The sequence below is a fragment of the Mugil cephalus genome, chromosome 3, assembly GCF_022458985.1.
Source record: "Mugil cephalus isolate CIBA_MC_2020 chromosome 3, CIBA_Mcephalus_1.1, whole genome shotgun sequence".
Classification (NCBI taxonomy): domain Eukaryota; kingdom Metazoa; phylum Chordata; class Actinopteri; order Mugiliformes; family Mugilidae; genus Mugil; species Mugil cephalus.
Window position 1 is genome coordinate 2,176,974 of NC_061772.1, and position 16,938 is coordinate 2,193,911.

Genomic DNA, 16,938 nt, shown 5'->3' on the forward strand with positions numbered 1-16,938 from the left:
GGAAATAATGCAAAAGATTATTATCATTATTGAAAGTCTTTGCTATGACTTCCAGAATTCAACTCTGGTGTCTCTGATTTCCTTTCATAATTTTTAAGATGTTTCAACACCTTGATTAGAGCCAGTGGCAAATTTTATTGAAATTGGAACAAGATATTGTAAAAATCAGACCATGAGGATGTTGGCAAAGGGTTGCATCGACGCACATATGTGAGAGAGGGTGCAAAAAAAAAAAAAAAAAGAAAAGAAAAGAAAAGAAAAATCACAAGCACAGTGTGGTTGGGTCTCAAGCTGGCATCAATTATTGTATATCTGAGTGACTAAGCCTCAGGTAGCCACAAACTATATTCAGATGGGTCTTATAAAATCAAAATCTCTTAACATACACAGAAATATCCAGGTATTATTTAATATATATTTGTACCTGCAATCCAATCCCAATAGTGTCTGTCTAGCATAAGGGTGCCAGGTAGCAAGGAGAAGTGTTAGGAGCATGTAAGACCTTGTGTCTGTGTGATCTAATACTGTGGTGAAGCCAATTATCCAGTAACAGTGAAAAGGTACAATACTGCTTAGTGGTCAAACCTAATCAGTACATGTACTGATGACAGAGTGAAGTGGCTCTATGATTAGCTGGGTGTACACAATTACACTAAATAAGCTGTGGGTGCACAGTTAGTTGCCTGTCTTTGAGAAAAAGGAGGAAACGAGTTCAAATGTGTGTGCCGCTCTGCTAACTACCAATTACATTGCTGATAAGCCAGAAGGGTAGAGTTACAATTCGGATAAGGAATTTATTTTTGACTGGGCCTTGTTCTGATGATACAGATCTGAAGAAACCAGTGGCTGATTTCTTCTCAGAGACAGCAAACAAGTTGGACTCCACAATGTTTAAATGGAAGAAGTTTGTAGGAGCTTAGAATTGCTAGAGCTGGGTACCTGGCCAAAGTGAACAATTAAGGAGTAAGAGTGTTGGTAGACTGGCTGAGCTCCAGAGTGGAGATGGAAGACAATTCCAGAAAGAAAACTGCGACTTTAGACGCAAGCATCTCCTATGTTAACTTGCAGAAAAGCACCAGAGGGAGTCTCAGACTGTGAGAAATAAGGCACTATGGTCCATGGCACTAGACCAATATTGAGTTATTGAACTCCGTTCTGAGGATCACATCTGAAGGAAACCCAGCTGGGCTCATCACTTGCTCAATACCGTCAGTGGTGAAGCATGGGGTTTGCACTTTTTCAGGCAAACAAAAATGAAAATTTGCCCCCATGAACCTGATAGTGCTTGGATATGCACTGTCAGGTTATGTTGATTGTGTCACATCCAAAACGAATGTGGTAATGAATGGTAATGGTAAATGATAATTCAACTTTGATATTTCCTTGTCATTATCGAGTGTAGATTGTTGAGAAGGAAACATGAATTTAAGCAGTTTTAGTTGGAAGCTTCAACATCTGAATACTGAATACACTCCTTGTCCCTGGAAGTGAAGCTTAATCAGATGCAGCTCAGTGGGCGAATGTGTGCCTCCATGGGGTCTGTGATATGCAAATGTTTAAGAAGCCAGTGGTTTTCAGAACAAAACTGGAGTGACAGATTTTCTTTTAAGATGTGTTTTGACCAGTCAGGAAATGTGTGAGTGGGTACTTGTCAACACTGGCATCCCTGAAATCAATGTTGCCTCCATCAGTGCAGCCGCTCTAGCCCAAGCCAAAGTCCGCACATCATTTAGGTTGCATCTAATGTGAAAAAATGGTAATGGTAGCTATTGTGGTAACTTAACACTTAACACCAAGCTTCTGTTAGGCCCTGACAGTTGGCAAACACAACTGACAAAAAAGTATTTCATGGTATTATTGCTTTATACAGTCACTAAGACTACACTGGTACCCATATTGTGAAACAACATTTCCTACTCAAAACTCAAGCTGATTTATTGACAAGAACTAAATACATGGAATACCCACTACATGGAGTATGTTAACTATTAATGACTGTAGTTATGATACCTCATTGTCATTGTTCATTAGGTTTGACTGTGGACAGAAAACTTTGTGGATGGTGCAGTGTTACTGCAGTGAAATTGTCATCACTTGCCACTATCATTAGTCAAACAGGCTATCTGATGATAATGGTGACCCAGTCAAAAAGCCACAACCATTATCTGCCCAAAATTCCACCAGTGTGATGTACTGGCCACTGGACCTGAGCAGTAGAACATAAAATGCCACGTTCCCAGAGAAAGTACCACCAACAGGGTCCTTGCACGTTATGTATGCTGGTGTCAGCAGAACAGACAGTTCAAGTCAGTCGTCTCTCAGCCGCTTGTTTTTTTGACAGTACAACAAAATAGGCTTTTCCACTCAGACTCAGTCAGCACAGGTCTACCTCTGTGCACTGTGCAGAAGTGTTGATAGAGAGCGCTTTTTTTCTCCAGTACTACAGGTCATGTTTTATACGAGAAGAATAAAACACAACACACTAAATACACAGTAACCTGTAAAATCTCCTGGTATCCTCTTGAAAGTCTACAGACGAATCTGCATATTGTAAAGATAATGTAGTAAAATTGAACATGTAATTATCAAAATTAAAAGAAAAATGTGATTAAATTTTAGGCAAGAGGTGCCCCATAAACGAGATCTAGACTAGACTAGATCTCTAAAATGAGATCTAGTCTCAGTGTGGTTTGATCCCAGCCTGTGCTCCATGTCGTCCCATGTCCCACCCGCTCATAACCTCCTGTCTCTCTTCACCTACAACAAGCCAATAAAGTCACTGTCCTGAATGGCCCACAGGCTCTGACTTTATGCTCTCTTTACTTGACAAGTGCACAGGGGAAGGGCAGCAACCTGAGAGCACAATTTAAAGAGGAGGAAAAAACCTCACAAGAAACACTTGGCACATAACAATTCTCATCTGGCTTTGTACACAATAGCTCCCTCTAAACAGAGATTTATTTCTAGCTAGGATTATGCTAAGTTGCTTCATGTAGTGGCTTGATTTGGTAGAGGTGTACACTTTAAAACACTATTAAATTTCTACTTGTTTTTTTTTTTTACTTAGTTGGTCAGACACGTGCTTTGTCAATGTTGTGTGTGAGAATGTGAGATGAGATGCTGTTTTGAAGTATGCCATGTCAAGGCCCTGTAGAGTTTTTATGGGGCATAGACATACGATAAATGAATTAAGTACTGAAAAAAAAAATCAATTCCTACTAAAACCATTATCACAGAGCACTCAAAAGGCTTACAACAAGTACACAGTGAAAAGCGATGGGGGCACTGCATGATGTCAACAGAGATTGTGTGCAAAAAATCCATTCAGTACAAACACAAACATAGGAGATTTTTTTAGTCTCAGAACAGTTCAGAGTTAAACAGGACTAGATCAGTACCTTAGTTCTAAACTGTAAACTAGATTGTCCGACACCAAGACAGAAATTGCTGTTAAAATGCTAGTGTGTGTGTGTGTGTGTGAGTGTGTGTGTGTGCGTGTGTCAGTGTGGGAGAAATGAGGGAGTGAGGTGCATGTTGTGGGAAGCACAGCATGCTCTCATCTCTTTGCCATCAACAGGTGCACTTAGGGAGGTGAAAATATTCCCCCTGCTGTGGCCATTATATATGCACACATCCCTAAACATGTTAGTGGATTTTCATTACACTTCACACGCATTCCCTCACAAAAAAACTTCCAAAAAACAATACAAACAGATATGGATATAAAAATAAATAAACCTTTCCTGGCCCAACAGTATCTTTTAATTATATCAGAGGCAATCTACCTATACTATATCTACTGGAAAACAAAATTGGTTAGCTCTTAAATTTAGCTGGGTGTTTTGGAAATGTAAGATTTCCAAAACGACTATGCAGACTGATTTACCCTCATTAAATCATTCATAAAAAACAAAACTAAATTTATGCAACAATGAAGACGTATATTTTACACAATGTCCTTCTGAGTGAATCTATAACTAAGCAGACCAGCCTCGTAAAATAATGATTTTTTCCCCCTCTTGTAATTAAGCAGGGTACAAGGCAGGCATTGAATTAAATGAGTTTAGAAAAACAGGCGTCCTGCATCGCTTTGCTAAATCATGTCCTTGTAGCCCCGCAATCAGTTCCATCATGACAGTGGATACATGTGTACTGTTAGGGAAAAAAAACAGAGCACCAAGCAAGCCAATTATTTCGCTTTCCATAGAGATCTGAGGATCCTGCAGTTTCCCATCTTCAGTCTAAAATCATTATATGCTAGAAAGACTTGGGAGATGTAGCCAGAAAAGTAGTATCCTGCTACCCCGCTCCATGTAGTGATGCCAGCACAACAATGGTGGGTCAAGATTACTTACTGGTAAATAAATGTTCTGAAGAGTAAAAATCTGTACTAAGTACTTTAAATATTGACTCACATGTTACATATACAGTATATTTGACTACCCCATGCGTTTGGAATCTGGGCTCACACCACTTATCACAGTTCATTTTCTACCCATCGTCATCGGATGAGAGGCTGTTTATCATTTCCCTGCAGCCAAACAGCAGCTTTTCAGTGGTAGTTTAGAAAAATGTCAGTCCTTGTAACCAGGACTGTGCTGTAGTCTAAACACACATAATTTTTCTTTTTCAACTCGCAAGGCTGACATAAATCGAAAAGACACACTTTTCAAACATTACAGGAGGTAACATAAAAAGTTCAGCCAATTCTGGACAAACAAATCGATTTTTCACACCTGGTTTGATGCATTTGGTGATAAATATCACACATTTACATCACTACGGAAAGAAAATATGATCAAATATGAAATTCTAGAATCTGTTAGTAGATGAGAAACCTTTGATTGTCTGACAGCGTCAAAGTTTGTAGCTATTAGCTATATTTTCACAGATTTTACTATTAGCCTGAACCAGGTTCAGTGAATGTGCTTGAAAGAAGGGCAGTCATTTTATTAAGAACGGTCCGGTTTGTAGTAATATAATTTAAGTGCTTCTGTAGTGTCAGTAAACACACTAAAGACCTATGTTTTAGCATAGAGGCTGCTTTGCACCACAAACAGTGTCTGCTATTAACATGATGGTTGAGATTAGACGTGGTGCATGTACTGTATTTCAAGTGTTATTTCAAAAATAACACTTCAGTTTAGATGCCTGCAGTCACGTGATGATATTTAATTGTGTTTCTATGGTTACAAATATTCTATCAAATGCATGAACTCTAGTTACATATCCTTTATACAGACTTACAGACTGGGTATCCACTTTCCTCACAATTTATGATCAGCATGTGGACGTGAAGGCATACATTAGATTTTTAACTGATTATAGTTAAGATTATGGTTATATATACAACTTTAGTCATTGCTACTGTGCTTAGAACAACATTATTTACATATTATTTACAGTTATCAAAGCATTTTATTAATTTAACATTCTTCAAACTATTAAATTGAAGCTTATCGATATGGCAATAAAGATCGGCTGACGCAAACGATGGTACTATTTTGCGTGTGTGCGTGTGCATGGGGATGTATTATTCATGTGCTTGTGTGTTTGTGTGTGTGTTTCTGTAAGGGCACATGAGCCAAATGCAGTGTAAGGTGAATTGGAGAATTGAGCTTTTGATGGTGAAATGTTCTTGTTAGTGTAAAATATGCTTATTCAAATCCCCGGTGGTCGTTTCTGTTTTAGCAAGGCAATCAATTTGTGGTCAAGTGAGGCCTGGCCCCATAGATTCTCAATGTGTGATGCAGAAGTAGAAATGTTGCAAAATGACAGGCTTTCAGTGCATGCTGAACAACTATTCTTATTCCTCTATGGTAATGGGAACATCACTTATTTTATCACCATCACCATCCTTTTGCTGTATATGCTACATAGCATTAGAACAGAATAGATAACCTTACCTATTATTAGCTATTAAAACTGAATTGACATGTGGACACTGTAAAAGCTGACCAAATTACTAATAATAGTAAATATGGTAGGAGGCAATACATAAAAAGTAAAACAAATGAAAAAACAAAAAACATACCAATGACAACAATAAACTGATATAAGCATATGCAGGTAAATATACATGACAAGTAATTGTCGGATTAGTAGACCCAAGAGACCCACTGAATAAAAATGTGTTTTAGCAGAGGATTAAATACAGAGTTGGAGCAAGTATATCCAATATCCAACGGCAACTGGTTCTGCAGTCATGGCAACTGCAAAGGCTCTGTCACCTTTTAGTCTTGGCTGTGGGGCATACAAGAGAGATTTGTTGTCAGCTCTAAGAGACCTAGGAGCTGAGTTGCAGTGAATAAGGTCTATAATATAAGATGTGGCCCAGCCTTTAAGAACCTTAAAAACAATCAGCAGGGCCTTAAATTGAATTCTAGAATGACCAGGGAACTCGTCAAGAGAGAGTAGGACCGAGGTGATAGGCTCTCCACTTTTTAGCACAAGTCAGCATCACTGAAGCTGAGAGGGCCTCAATACACTAGTTCAGGGACTTTTCCCCTCGTGGAAAGACTCAATTGGTTGGAAAGTTTGAAGATGTTTTTATCTATTTTATGATTTACAGAGGGTGAAAATGAATAAAGATAATATGGCTTACCACTATCATCAGCCTGTGTGTTACTCCAAACTTCATAGGAAATTATGTCTGTGGGCCTCCGTGTGGTCTTGTTTAGCTCCCCTAACTTCTGTGCTCTCATTTTTAGTGTCAGCCAATGACTGTGACTCAGAAGAGAATGCAGAGTTGACCTATTACACGCTGAGCCCAGACTTCACTATCTCACCTCACGGGACCATCTTCCCCTCGGGACCTCTGGACTATGAGAGACCTAATCACCTGTACGAGTTTGTTGTCATGGCCATCGACAAAGGGGAGGTCCCTCGCACGGGTACTACTACAGTACGGATTAGAATGGCCAACGTCAACGATGAGGCACCGGAGTTCTCCCAACATATGTAAGTAAAAGTCAGCCTCCTAAATTCCTGATCCATGCACAGTTGTCCAGTGTTTATGGGATAATACACAGTGAGGTTTTCATGAAAAAAATTGAAAATGAGGGTTAGCTTAAACTATTACGATATTCTTTGAAGGTGCTGGCTCTCTGTACGTTCTGTCTTATTCGTTCCTGACAGTGAGGGTCATCATGATGATGGGACCATCTAAGACACATTCACATTGCCATCTATGGTTGCCTGCTTTGATGCAGGCAAACAATTTGCTGCAGTGTCTCTAGGTTAAGTTGTGCGTCTCAGGCTGATCCAATTACATCAGTATGTGGTATGTATAATGTAGTTTGTAGTAGGTTAGTATGCAGACAATGTCATTCACTCTTTTGAGCTGGTGCATACAACTGACTTTTCAGATGAAGAGTAAAGAGGAAAAAAGGCCTAAACTTTCTCTGATTAATCTGTAGAGAAGACTAGCACATTCTGCAATTTAAAGATACTTGTCGATGAATTGAGCAATCGAGAAAAGTTGTTAATTCCCTGTTTTCATCCTCTCAGATAAGTTTTTAATTTTTTATGACCTCGTTTTGTCTGAGCTGATGTGCTAAATTGTTGGGTTTACTTCTCTTTCTGGTTTCATGGTAGCCTTTAGTTTACATGTTACATAACGGGACTTAACACAAATAGAATGGTAATGATATTGTGGTGACAATAAAAAAAAGCTTAAATAGAGTTACTCGGGATCATTGCACTTGACTTATTGAAATGACAGAAATTGGCCACAGTTTTTGTCTGGAATCAGTTTAAAATTGTGATCATGGTTTTATAGTTTAATGTCAGTGCTACTTCACTTAGAATGTGAGTGAGTGAGTGAGTGAGTGAGTGAGTGAGTGAGTGAGTGAGTGAGTGAGTGAGTGAGTGAGTGAGTGAGTCCTTCCTTGTCAGGTTAGCTTCTCACAGCTGCTTTTCAATTCAGCTGTGCAGCTGCCATTAACACCCTCCCCCTCCGCTTGCTGCTGTGGTGCCTGCATCTTTTAATTGGTTGATTTTCTGGCAGAGAACTGGGCAGAATGGTGAAGCAGGGTCAATCAACCATTCCCACTCGCAACCTCAGGAGGCCCTGAGCCCAAACTGTGTGTGTGTGTGTGCATATCCAGTAACTGAGAAGGATCCAGTAAAGTTATGCTTCTGAAATGCATGTGTTTGTGTTACTCACAAAGTAAGGGGATACATGCAAATGTGCACACAAGAGTATGGATGAGCCAACACATCTGTTTTGTCTTTGATGAAACGGAGTTAGTAGGAGCCGTTAAGATAGAATTTAATTACTTTCCTTATGTTGTGAATGTGGCATGTTGTGTTTGCTTGTGAAGTTGTGTGTGTCAGTTCATGCATTGGAGAGAAAGAAAAGAGAGGGAAGGAGAGAGGGGTCGTTAAATATATCATTACCCAGGCAGAAAATGTGGCCCATTTGTATTGATTCTTGGAGTTGGAAGCATGTGATAATGAATATCAATGTGTGTGTGTGTGTGTGTGTGTGTGTGCACGTGCGTGTGTGTGCATGCGTGTGTGTGTGTGTGGCCAGACAGTTTGACTGTAAGCTTCGAGTCAAAAAGTTTTACTGAACAGTGTTGTGCTTGTTTGGAAAGTGACAGTGGTGCAGGAAAGAAGACATGCACTGTATGTTCTTTCATGTTTTCATGACTTCTGTACTTGGAGTCTCATATCTTTCCCTGCACTGTATGACCCTGACTTCATAGTGAGTGACAAACTGCCCAACCTTTTAACTGCGTGCTGTCACTTTGCCATTATAGCCATGTTACCACCACCTGCCTGTTGCCACAGAAACCACGCTGCGTGGCATGCACTGTTATTGCATGTGTGTATATACAATAAATGTGTGCACTGGTTTTCAACTTAAACATCATGTGTTTAAGATATACAATATAATTCTTGTGCTATGGCTTTATGCATTATCGCAGAGGACACATAGACTATGCAGTTATTGATATGCAGTAATACAACAATGTGAGATGCATATGTGTTTGTGTCAGGTGCCAAGACAGCATGGCTGTGGAAAGAAGGTGTTACTGAGTGTGTGGTGTGATATTCAAAGTAATGTTTTTTCAGAGTCAACGAGTGAGAGCTCAACATGAGTGTCTTACTGATGTTTTTAAGCTTCCCTTTTGTACTGCATAGTGTGTATGTTTTGAAGTGGTGGTTGTATTTTTTGCAGCTGTCTTCACACTCGTTTAAAGCAGTCATCAGTCTTGAGCAGTCAAATTGTCAAACCTTACCTCAGCCTCACACACTTACTTTTTTCCTTTGTTCACAGTTTGGACACATTCTCCTAGCTTCATAAATGTACTCTCTATCTTTCCAACAACAGTGGCTTCAATGAAAAAAAAACACCAGCTTAGATGACGCCTTCATCAAAACTCAGAAATTCCATATTCCAACTCGGAAATTTCAGACTTCCGATACCATTGTGTTCATGTTATAGGTAAACTTGAAGGAGAATAAGTTTGGTATATTGCCACTGTTTGCTGAACATTAAAATATGTGCAGCAGTTATGTTTTTTATTTTCAAATCAGTAATTTCTGAGTCTCAGAGCAAATTTTTTCCCAAGTTGTCAGGAACGCAGCATCAGCTGCAGCTGAATCTCAGCCAAGCTTCCTAAGACCCACCGCCACCCTACTTCTGATTGGCTAGTGATGTTAGTTTGGAGAGGGAAAGCTGCATTACTCCTATTCCATTGGTAGATGAACTCAACTGACTGCTCGAACCTGACAATATCCCGGACCAATATATATTTTTTTCTAAATGTTGATCTTTTTTTTAAAATTGTGATTGAACGGCACATGCGGGAGATCCAATACGGTGCCGGAAAACTTAAAGCCCTGCATCTTACCTGTAGGGAGACACGTGATACTGGTTAAAAATTGGTGACTGGTGAAACAGGTGAAAACTGATGGTGAAGTTTTTGTGCACCCTCGTGATCTCTGGCGCCTCCCTCTCTATCCACTGATCTAAAGAACAAAAGAGATGAGGATAGAGTTAATAACCTTACTTCATACTGTGATATATGGACCTTTTCCATTAAAGCCTGCTGGATCATCCAATGATCCAGTTCCATCTCATCTATTTAAAAAGGTTTCTTCAACCTTAACAGCATACTGTATGTGCTCAATAATAAATAAATGGCAGCTTAGCAAACAGGATTATGTGATTTTTAAACATCCTGCGGTGACCTCACTGATTAAAAAGCCTGACTTAGACTAATCTGTACTTTCAAATTTTAGACATATCTCTAAACTTTGTTTCCTTTGATTCTGGAGAAAATGATTTACTGTCAGCTGAAGTCTTTCTTAGATGAACATAACATTCTCAACATGTTCCCGTCTGGGTTTAAAGCCTGTCACAGTACTGAGTCAGCACTGTTGAGAGTTTTTAATAATGTTCTTTTAGCCACAGGCTCACAGTGTTGTTTTGTTTCTGTTGAACTGTTCTGTTGAACAACTCCCTTTGATACACCATCAGATCCCCCTCTTTCACCTAGAGAACTGGGTGGTCCAACCTAACTGGGAGAAGGTTTTGTGTCTGTGTTTAGGCCACTAAGTCCTGTGCAGTCCCACTCAGATCAGGTGTGCCCCAAAGCTCTATAATTGGCCTGCTTCTATGTTTCCCTGTGATCTTCTTGGATCATTTCTCTGGACACATTGCATTGAGTTCCATTTTTACACTGACAACGGTCAAATTTATGTGCCACTACAAATCATTGCATAGTTCACTGTTTTTGCCATATCTATCTTACTGTGTCAAAGTCTGGGGAAACACCTACAAAAGCATTATACATCTGATTTGCTCAATACAGAAAAGAGCAATAGGCACAATATACAATACAGGATACAGAGAGCACACAAACCTAATATAAAATCATGAATGTTAAAATTTCCGGATCTGGTTAACAGATTTAATGCAAAACAGCCCAAATAATGTACAAAGCAATTAATAATCTATTACCAAAAAATATACGGGCAATGTTTACAGAAAGTGAGGGAGGATATACCATTAGAGAAGGCTACCATTAAGAGAAGAGAAGCCTTTATGAATCACCAGTGAGGACATTTGCAGTACTGTGGCCTCCATTAGTTAGAAATCATTCTGCTATCGTTGCTGCCAGTTCTGCCAATGTATGCTCAAAGGAAGTGACAGACACTGTCCATCAATGCCTTTATATACATGAACATTACATACCAGCTGAGCTGTAATTTATATCATTGTAATTCTAATTAAAAGGAAATCAGATAGTAGGCATTCCACCAAATAAACATGTAATGAGAAGCAGCACGGCACACACACAGACACACACCATTATCCCCTCTCTTTTCTCCATCTATGCCTTATTTGGATGAACTTAATGAACTCAGTGATTAAGTTCTGTAATTAATTTTCACAAGAAACATCAGCAGCATCAGCCTAAGGGATGCATATTTCTCCCCAACCAAATGAACACAATATAAATTAACTAAAGTAAAACAAAAAGGTTAAAATCTAATTGAGTGTGTTGGTGCATGTCAGAGGCGGTTTTCAACTGATTGCAACATTGATTCGGCCAAATGAGAGTTTTTGCAAAACCACAACGTGTCTGCAAAAGGCTGCTTACTGTTGTACGACTCTTGAACTGTTGGCTTCCTCTCAGTGATCCATCCAGGTTTCTGTCTCTCTCTCCCCTCTTTCTTTAAAAGAGTCCTTCATGCAATTGACGCCTGGAAGCATCTGCTTGAAAGCATTAGAGAGGTATTTTTTTTGAAAGTTGGGTTAATTCAATTGTCAAAATGGATCAGCTTTTAAATCTAACCTGTGAAATATGTCATGACAGGAGACCATTATCTCCTGGGTGTGCATTTATAAAATTGACGTCATGCATGGCTTAGTATATAAATTTTAATGGAAAGCAATGTACGTATAGTGCCACAAGACTTTTATTTATGCAGTAGCACAGATGCTGCTTTTTTCTTGAAACGTTTGAATAAAAGCTCAGAAAAAGCAATAAACTTACCTTATGGTGAGACTGTTGTGAAATGCAGTTTTGCATCAGTTTTGCCCATCCCAAAAATTCTCAATTTAGAATAACAGTAAAAAAGAATCCACAATTTTTGGTCATTGATTGATTGATGTGTATTTTCTTTATATACACTACTCACATTACCCCAAACATGTAGACAATAACAAGGATAGCCCCAAATAACAAAAATTGACAATGTCAGTAATGGGTGTTTCCAACATTTGCCGCAATGACAGCTTGACAGCGATGTCTCATGCTCCTCACTAGCCTCATGATGTTGTGCTGAGGCAATGCGTTCCATCCTTCCACAAGTGCTACACGCAGTTATGCCAGGTCATGTGGGGGTGGGGTACGATCATCCAGTCTCTGCTTCAGCTGGTCCCAGACGTGCTCTATGGGGTTCAGGTCAGGGGACATTGCTGGCGATACCATATGAGGCACTCTGACTTCCTGAAGTCGAGCTGTGACAATTCTGGCAGGATGTGGTGGAGCATCATCGTCCATGAACAGAAAGTTGGGGGTGTGCTGGCAGAATTGGGGGATGATGATGGGTTCTACGATGTCTCTGAGGTAAGAACGTGCAGTGACTGAGCCATCTACAATAGCCAAATCTGTTTTGTGCTGACTGGTGATGCCTGCCCAGACTGTTGCACCTCATCCACCAAAGCGAACTCTGGGGAACCTGTCGACCTCGGTGTATTGCTCACCTCGCCTTCACCAGCAAAGCTGACGACCATCCTTTCTGTGCACGATGACCCGACACTCATCAGTGAACAGGACAGTACACCACTGCAGCATTGTCCAGGTCACACGGTCTTGTGCCCACTACAAACGTCTTGGCATCAGTGGAGTCACCTGCAACGGTCGTCTGGCATTCAAACCAAAACTGTGGAGTTAGTTGCGAATGGTTTGTCTGGAAACCCTAGTACCCCTCACATCTTGTAAACGGGACTGCAGCTGTGTGGCAGTTGCAAAATGATGTCTGAGTGCATAGGTCCTTAGGTACTGGTCATCGTTGTGGTCTGTCACTCGTGGGGCTCCACTCCTGGGTCTGTTACGAACACTGCCAGTAGTTCTGTGTCTTGATGCAAGTCTGCTGATGATACTTTGAGAAACACCAAGTTCATGAGCAACATCTGACTGCCTGAAACCAACCCCAAGGCAGGCTATGGCCAGGTGGCGCTGCTCGTCCATTAAGTGACGTTGTGTGTTCATGGCTGTTTGAATGATGAACTTGGAATGACTTACTGACAATACCGGCTTTTTATACCCACAGAATGTTGAAATTGATGCCACATTGAAAAGGGTTGTCTTTAAGTTTTTTGGTATTGGCCCCAATATGTAAGGCACAGTGTACACAGTGAGACCATTACGTGGAAAACACAAAATGAGGTGTCTATCACCCCAATACAGTTGCCTCCCTATCCCCAAAATCTTTGAAGTGAAACAAACACTGTATGTATGAAATCCACTGAGTCTCTCACAATATCCCTAACTAATTGGGAGTAGTGTATATGAATTTCAGCAGTGGTGGATAACACAGCCACTCCCACTAGCCCTTTGGTGGGCTGAATTTTATATACATGTTTTAATTGTAGTTTTCTCTAATGGCATCTGAAATAAAAAACAAGATGCAAACTGCATGCGCACAGTGTTTTCTCTTTGGTCCATTCGTGACCAGTGTCACTGTAGTCAGGCGTTCTCTTCACAACTGTGAACGCGGTTGTGAAGCGGTGAAGTGATAATGTGGAGGCCATAGGTATAGTAGTAGTAGCAAAAAGAATCCACAATATTCGGTCATTGATTGATTGATGTGTATTTGCTTTATAGATATATACCTTTAAAAGATAATCGGTTATCAAAATAGCCCAGTTGGTTGGTTCATTTGTATAATGATTATTAAACTGACTGTTAAGTTGCTATCATTGACGGTCGAAGCTTCAAAAAGACCAGACACACACAACCCAAATTAGCTATTGTTACCATTTCAGGCTTGTTGTAATCATAAGCCTAATTGTTAGCCAACTCCATTTGAATCTATAATGATTACTCTGTCTGCATCTGTAATGCAGAAGTAGAATTAATTTGGGGAGTTAGGACAAAAGAGTCATGCATAAATTCAGCTGCACAGACAGCCTCTGTAATTTTGCTATCAAACTGTAGGCATAAATGCACAAGGAGGCCGTGGTTCTTTCTGCCATTCACGTGAGATAAATACAAGCAATTATCTAATGATCTTTCAAATAGCTTCCTCAGACCACAAGTGGAAGTCGTTTGATCAATGTACCCTATGTAGTCTAAGGAAAACATAATAAAGGAACACACTACCTTACCTTACCTTACCTCACCTGACTTACATATTGATGAATAGGGAAGTGCTTAGAGAGAGAGTTGGAGTTAAAATTACTCAAATGCAGCAACAACACTTTGTAAATGGAGCAAATTATTGGCAGTAAGCTTCACAGGCAGGACTGGTCTAGCAGTTTTGAGACAGAAAGACTGCAATGACAAAATATGAGCCGTCATCAACAAGACCTTATGGAAGTACCAGAGATTTTTTTTGTCTGCATTGACAAAACTGAAAATTGTTCAAGCAATTTTCCCCATTCTCACAAGTTTCATATTACTTTCATTTGCTTGTAGACTACTTGTTGTGGTTATATAGTGTGTGCAGGTTCTTGATATTAACACTTGCCAACCCGCCAAATGCGGGTGAATTTCAGCAGTGGCGGAAACACTGCCACTCCCACTAACCACTTTGCTGAATTTTTATACATTTTTTCAATGTGGTTTTCTCCAGCGGCATCTGAAATAGCAAACGAAATGCAAAATGAGAATACGGCACTACAACTCCCATGAGCACTGCGCACGCACAGGGTTTGCCTGTTCGTCCATTTGTGACCGAAGTCATTATAGTCAGGCGTTCTCTTCAAAACTGCGAACACGGTTGTAAAGCGGTGAAGTGATATTAGCCGGATATCCATACACGGCCTACCTCTACACCACTCCGCACCGCCCACTTTAATCGCTATTTCCATTGCTAGAAGCTGGGCTGAACGAGGCCGAAGGAATACTTTTCAGGGTACTTTTTAGTACCTGCTCTGTACTCGGTCCGAAGTAAGTGAATTGGAACTGTGACTTGGAACGCTGCTTACTGCTGATTGGTCAGAAAAAAATCGTCACGATGCTGTGTCAGATACAAAGGAGAATATTTTGACTAGAGAGCTGCATGTTTTTGACTGGTAAGCTGCTCACTTTTAACTTTCTGGCCTCGTATCGATACTACAAGTACATTTTTGTTAATAATGACTGGAAAAGTAATGGCATTCTGGACCAACCCGGAGGCGAGGACTTTTCTGCCCTTAATTGGAGAAGACAGTATACGGCGGGAGTTGGACGGGATCTCTCGGAACGGTAAGGCTTTCCAGCGGATCGCGGCTGAGATACTTAAAAACTTACTACTAAAAATATAAAAACTTATACTTAACTTACTTAAAAACTTAAAGAATTGAACGCCGATTATCGGGCAGCGAAGGGGCACAACAATGGAGGCCATAGGCGTATTGGAGGTGATAGAAAACCTATGGAGGGGAGAAACCAATGAAAAGCTGAAGATGGAACACAGGATGGGGAGACAGAAAAAAAAGCTGTTAAACGGTGAGCATTTCTCGATGGACCTCCGCTGCCCCTAGCAACGAGATAGACACCGTCGCCCTTGGCAACCAACAACACCCAACTTTAACTCACTTAATAACTAGGAAAATTGAGTATATTCCGAATATAACATTACACTTATTTGGAGAGGACAAAACACTGGATACATGGCGGAAGAATGACATGTCCCCGGCAAAGAAGAAGAAAAGAGCGCAGAATGCGTAAGAGAGGCGACTATAACTAGGAAGCCAATTTTACACAAATAAAATATTTTATTTTTTTTGTAACGAAAAAATCGGAGTTCTCATTATCCGACAACCAGATAATGCGATTGGAATCGGAGTTTTTATCGGATAATACGTGTGCGCATGCTCCACGACCGCTGCGCTGGCATCTGATCCCGGAACAAACACCTCCAAGAAAGCCCGGCGTAGAAGAAGAAGAAGACGAAGAGAAACGGAGCCGTCTGAGGGAAAGCGCGGATCTTACCTGCATCAGAAGTAGGGTGAACATTACGTACACGATTAAAAAAAATACTATTATCTGTCTGGTTGTTGTTTGAAATGCCGGTCTGCCGCATGAACGACTCTTGTTTATTATATCATGTAATAGGTCACCCGGAAATCGGGCCGCATTAACGTGGTATTATCCACTGAAAAGACACGTATCGCCACCAAGTGTGAAAGAGGAGAACAGTTGTGGGACAAGGGTAAAGTGGGACAAGGACTGTAGTGAGAAAGTCGTGTAAACGCACTGACAGAGACAAAGGACCATTCGCACTCACACTCACATCTAGGGTCAATTAGAATCATCAGTTAGCCTAACGAGCATGTCTTTGGAGGTGGGAGGAAGCCGGAGTACCTGGAGAAAACCCACTCGGACACAGGGAGAACACGCAAACTCCACCCTGAAAGCTGGACTCAACCCGGACCTTCTCGCTGGGAGGCATCAGCGCTAACCACGAGCCCTTTTAAAAGGTTTTTAATTTTTTTTAATTTTATTTTATTTTTAAAGATATTTTTGGGACAGTAATCAAACCCACGCTGCAACGAGGACCATAATTGTACTTTGTACTGTCTTACTGGACTTTTGCTTTATTTAGACCTACAGTAAATACATTGTTTTATTGGCTTAATAGTTCATGAGATTATTTATGGAATGGACGGGGGTCTGGCTGACATTGACCTTGCTTTCTTTTTGTAATATCAAAAATGAGCTTATGTTGCAGTTGCTTTGTCTGTATAAGTCTCATAAGAAACATTTT

General features: G+C 40.4%; 1 protein-coding gene across 1 annotated transcript in view; it reads left to right on the forward strand.

Moving 5' to 3' along the window:
• Positions 1-16,938, forward strand: part of si:ch211-186j3.6 (neural-cadherin) — a 256,350-nt gene that overhangs the window by 83,856 nt on the left and 155,556 nt on the right. Inside the window, exon 6 of the mRNA XM_047580957.1 lies at positions 6,711-6,960. Within this exon, the coding sequence (XP_047436913.1) occupies positions 6,711-6,960 (250 nt within the window). The remainder of the gene's footprint in view (positions 1-6,710; positions 6,961-16,938) is intronic.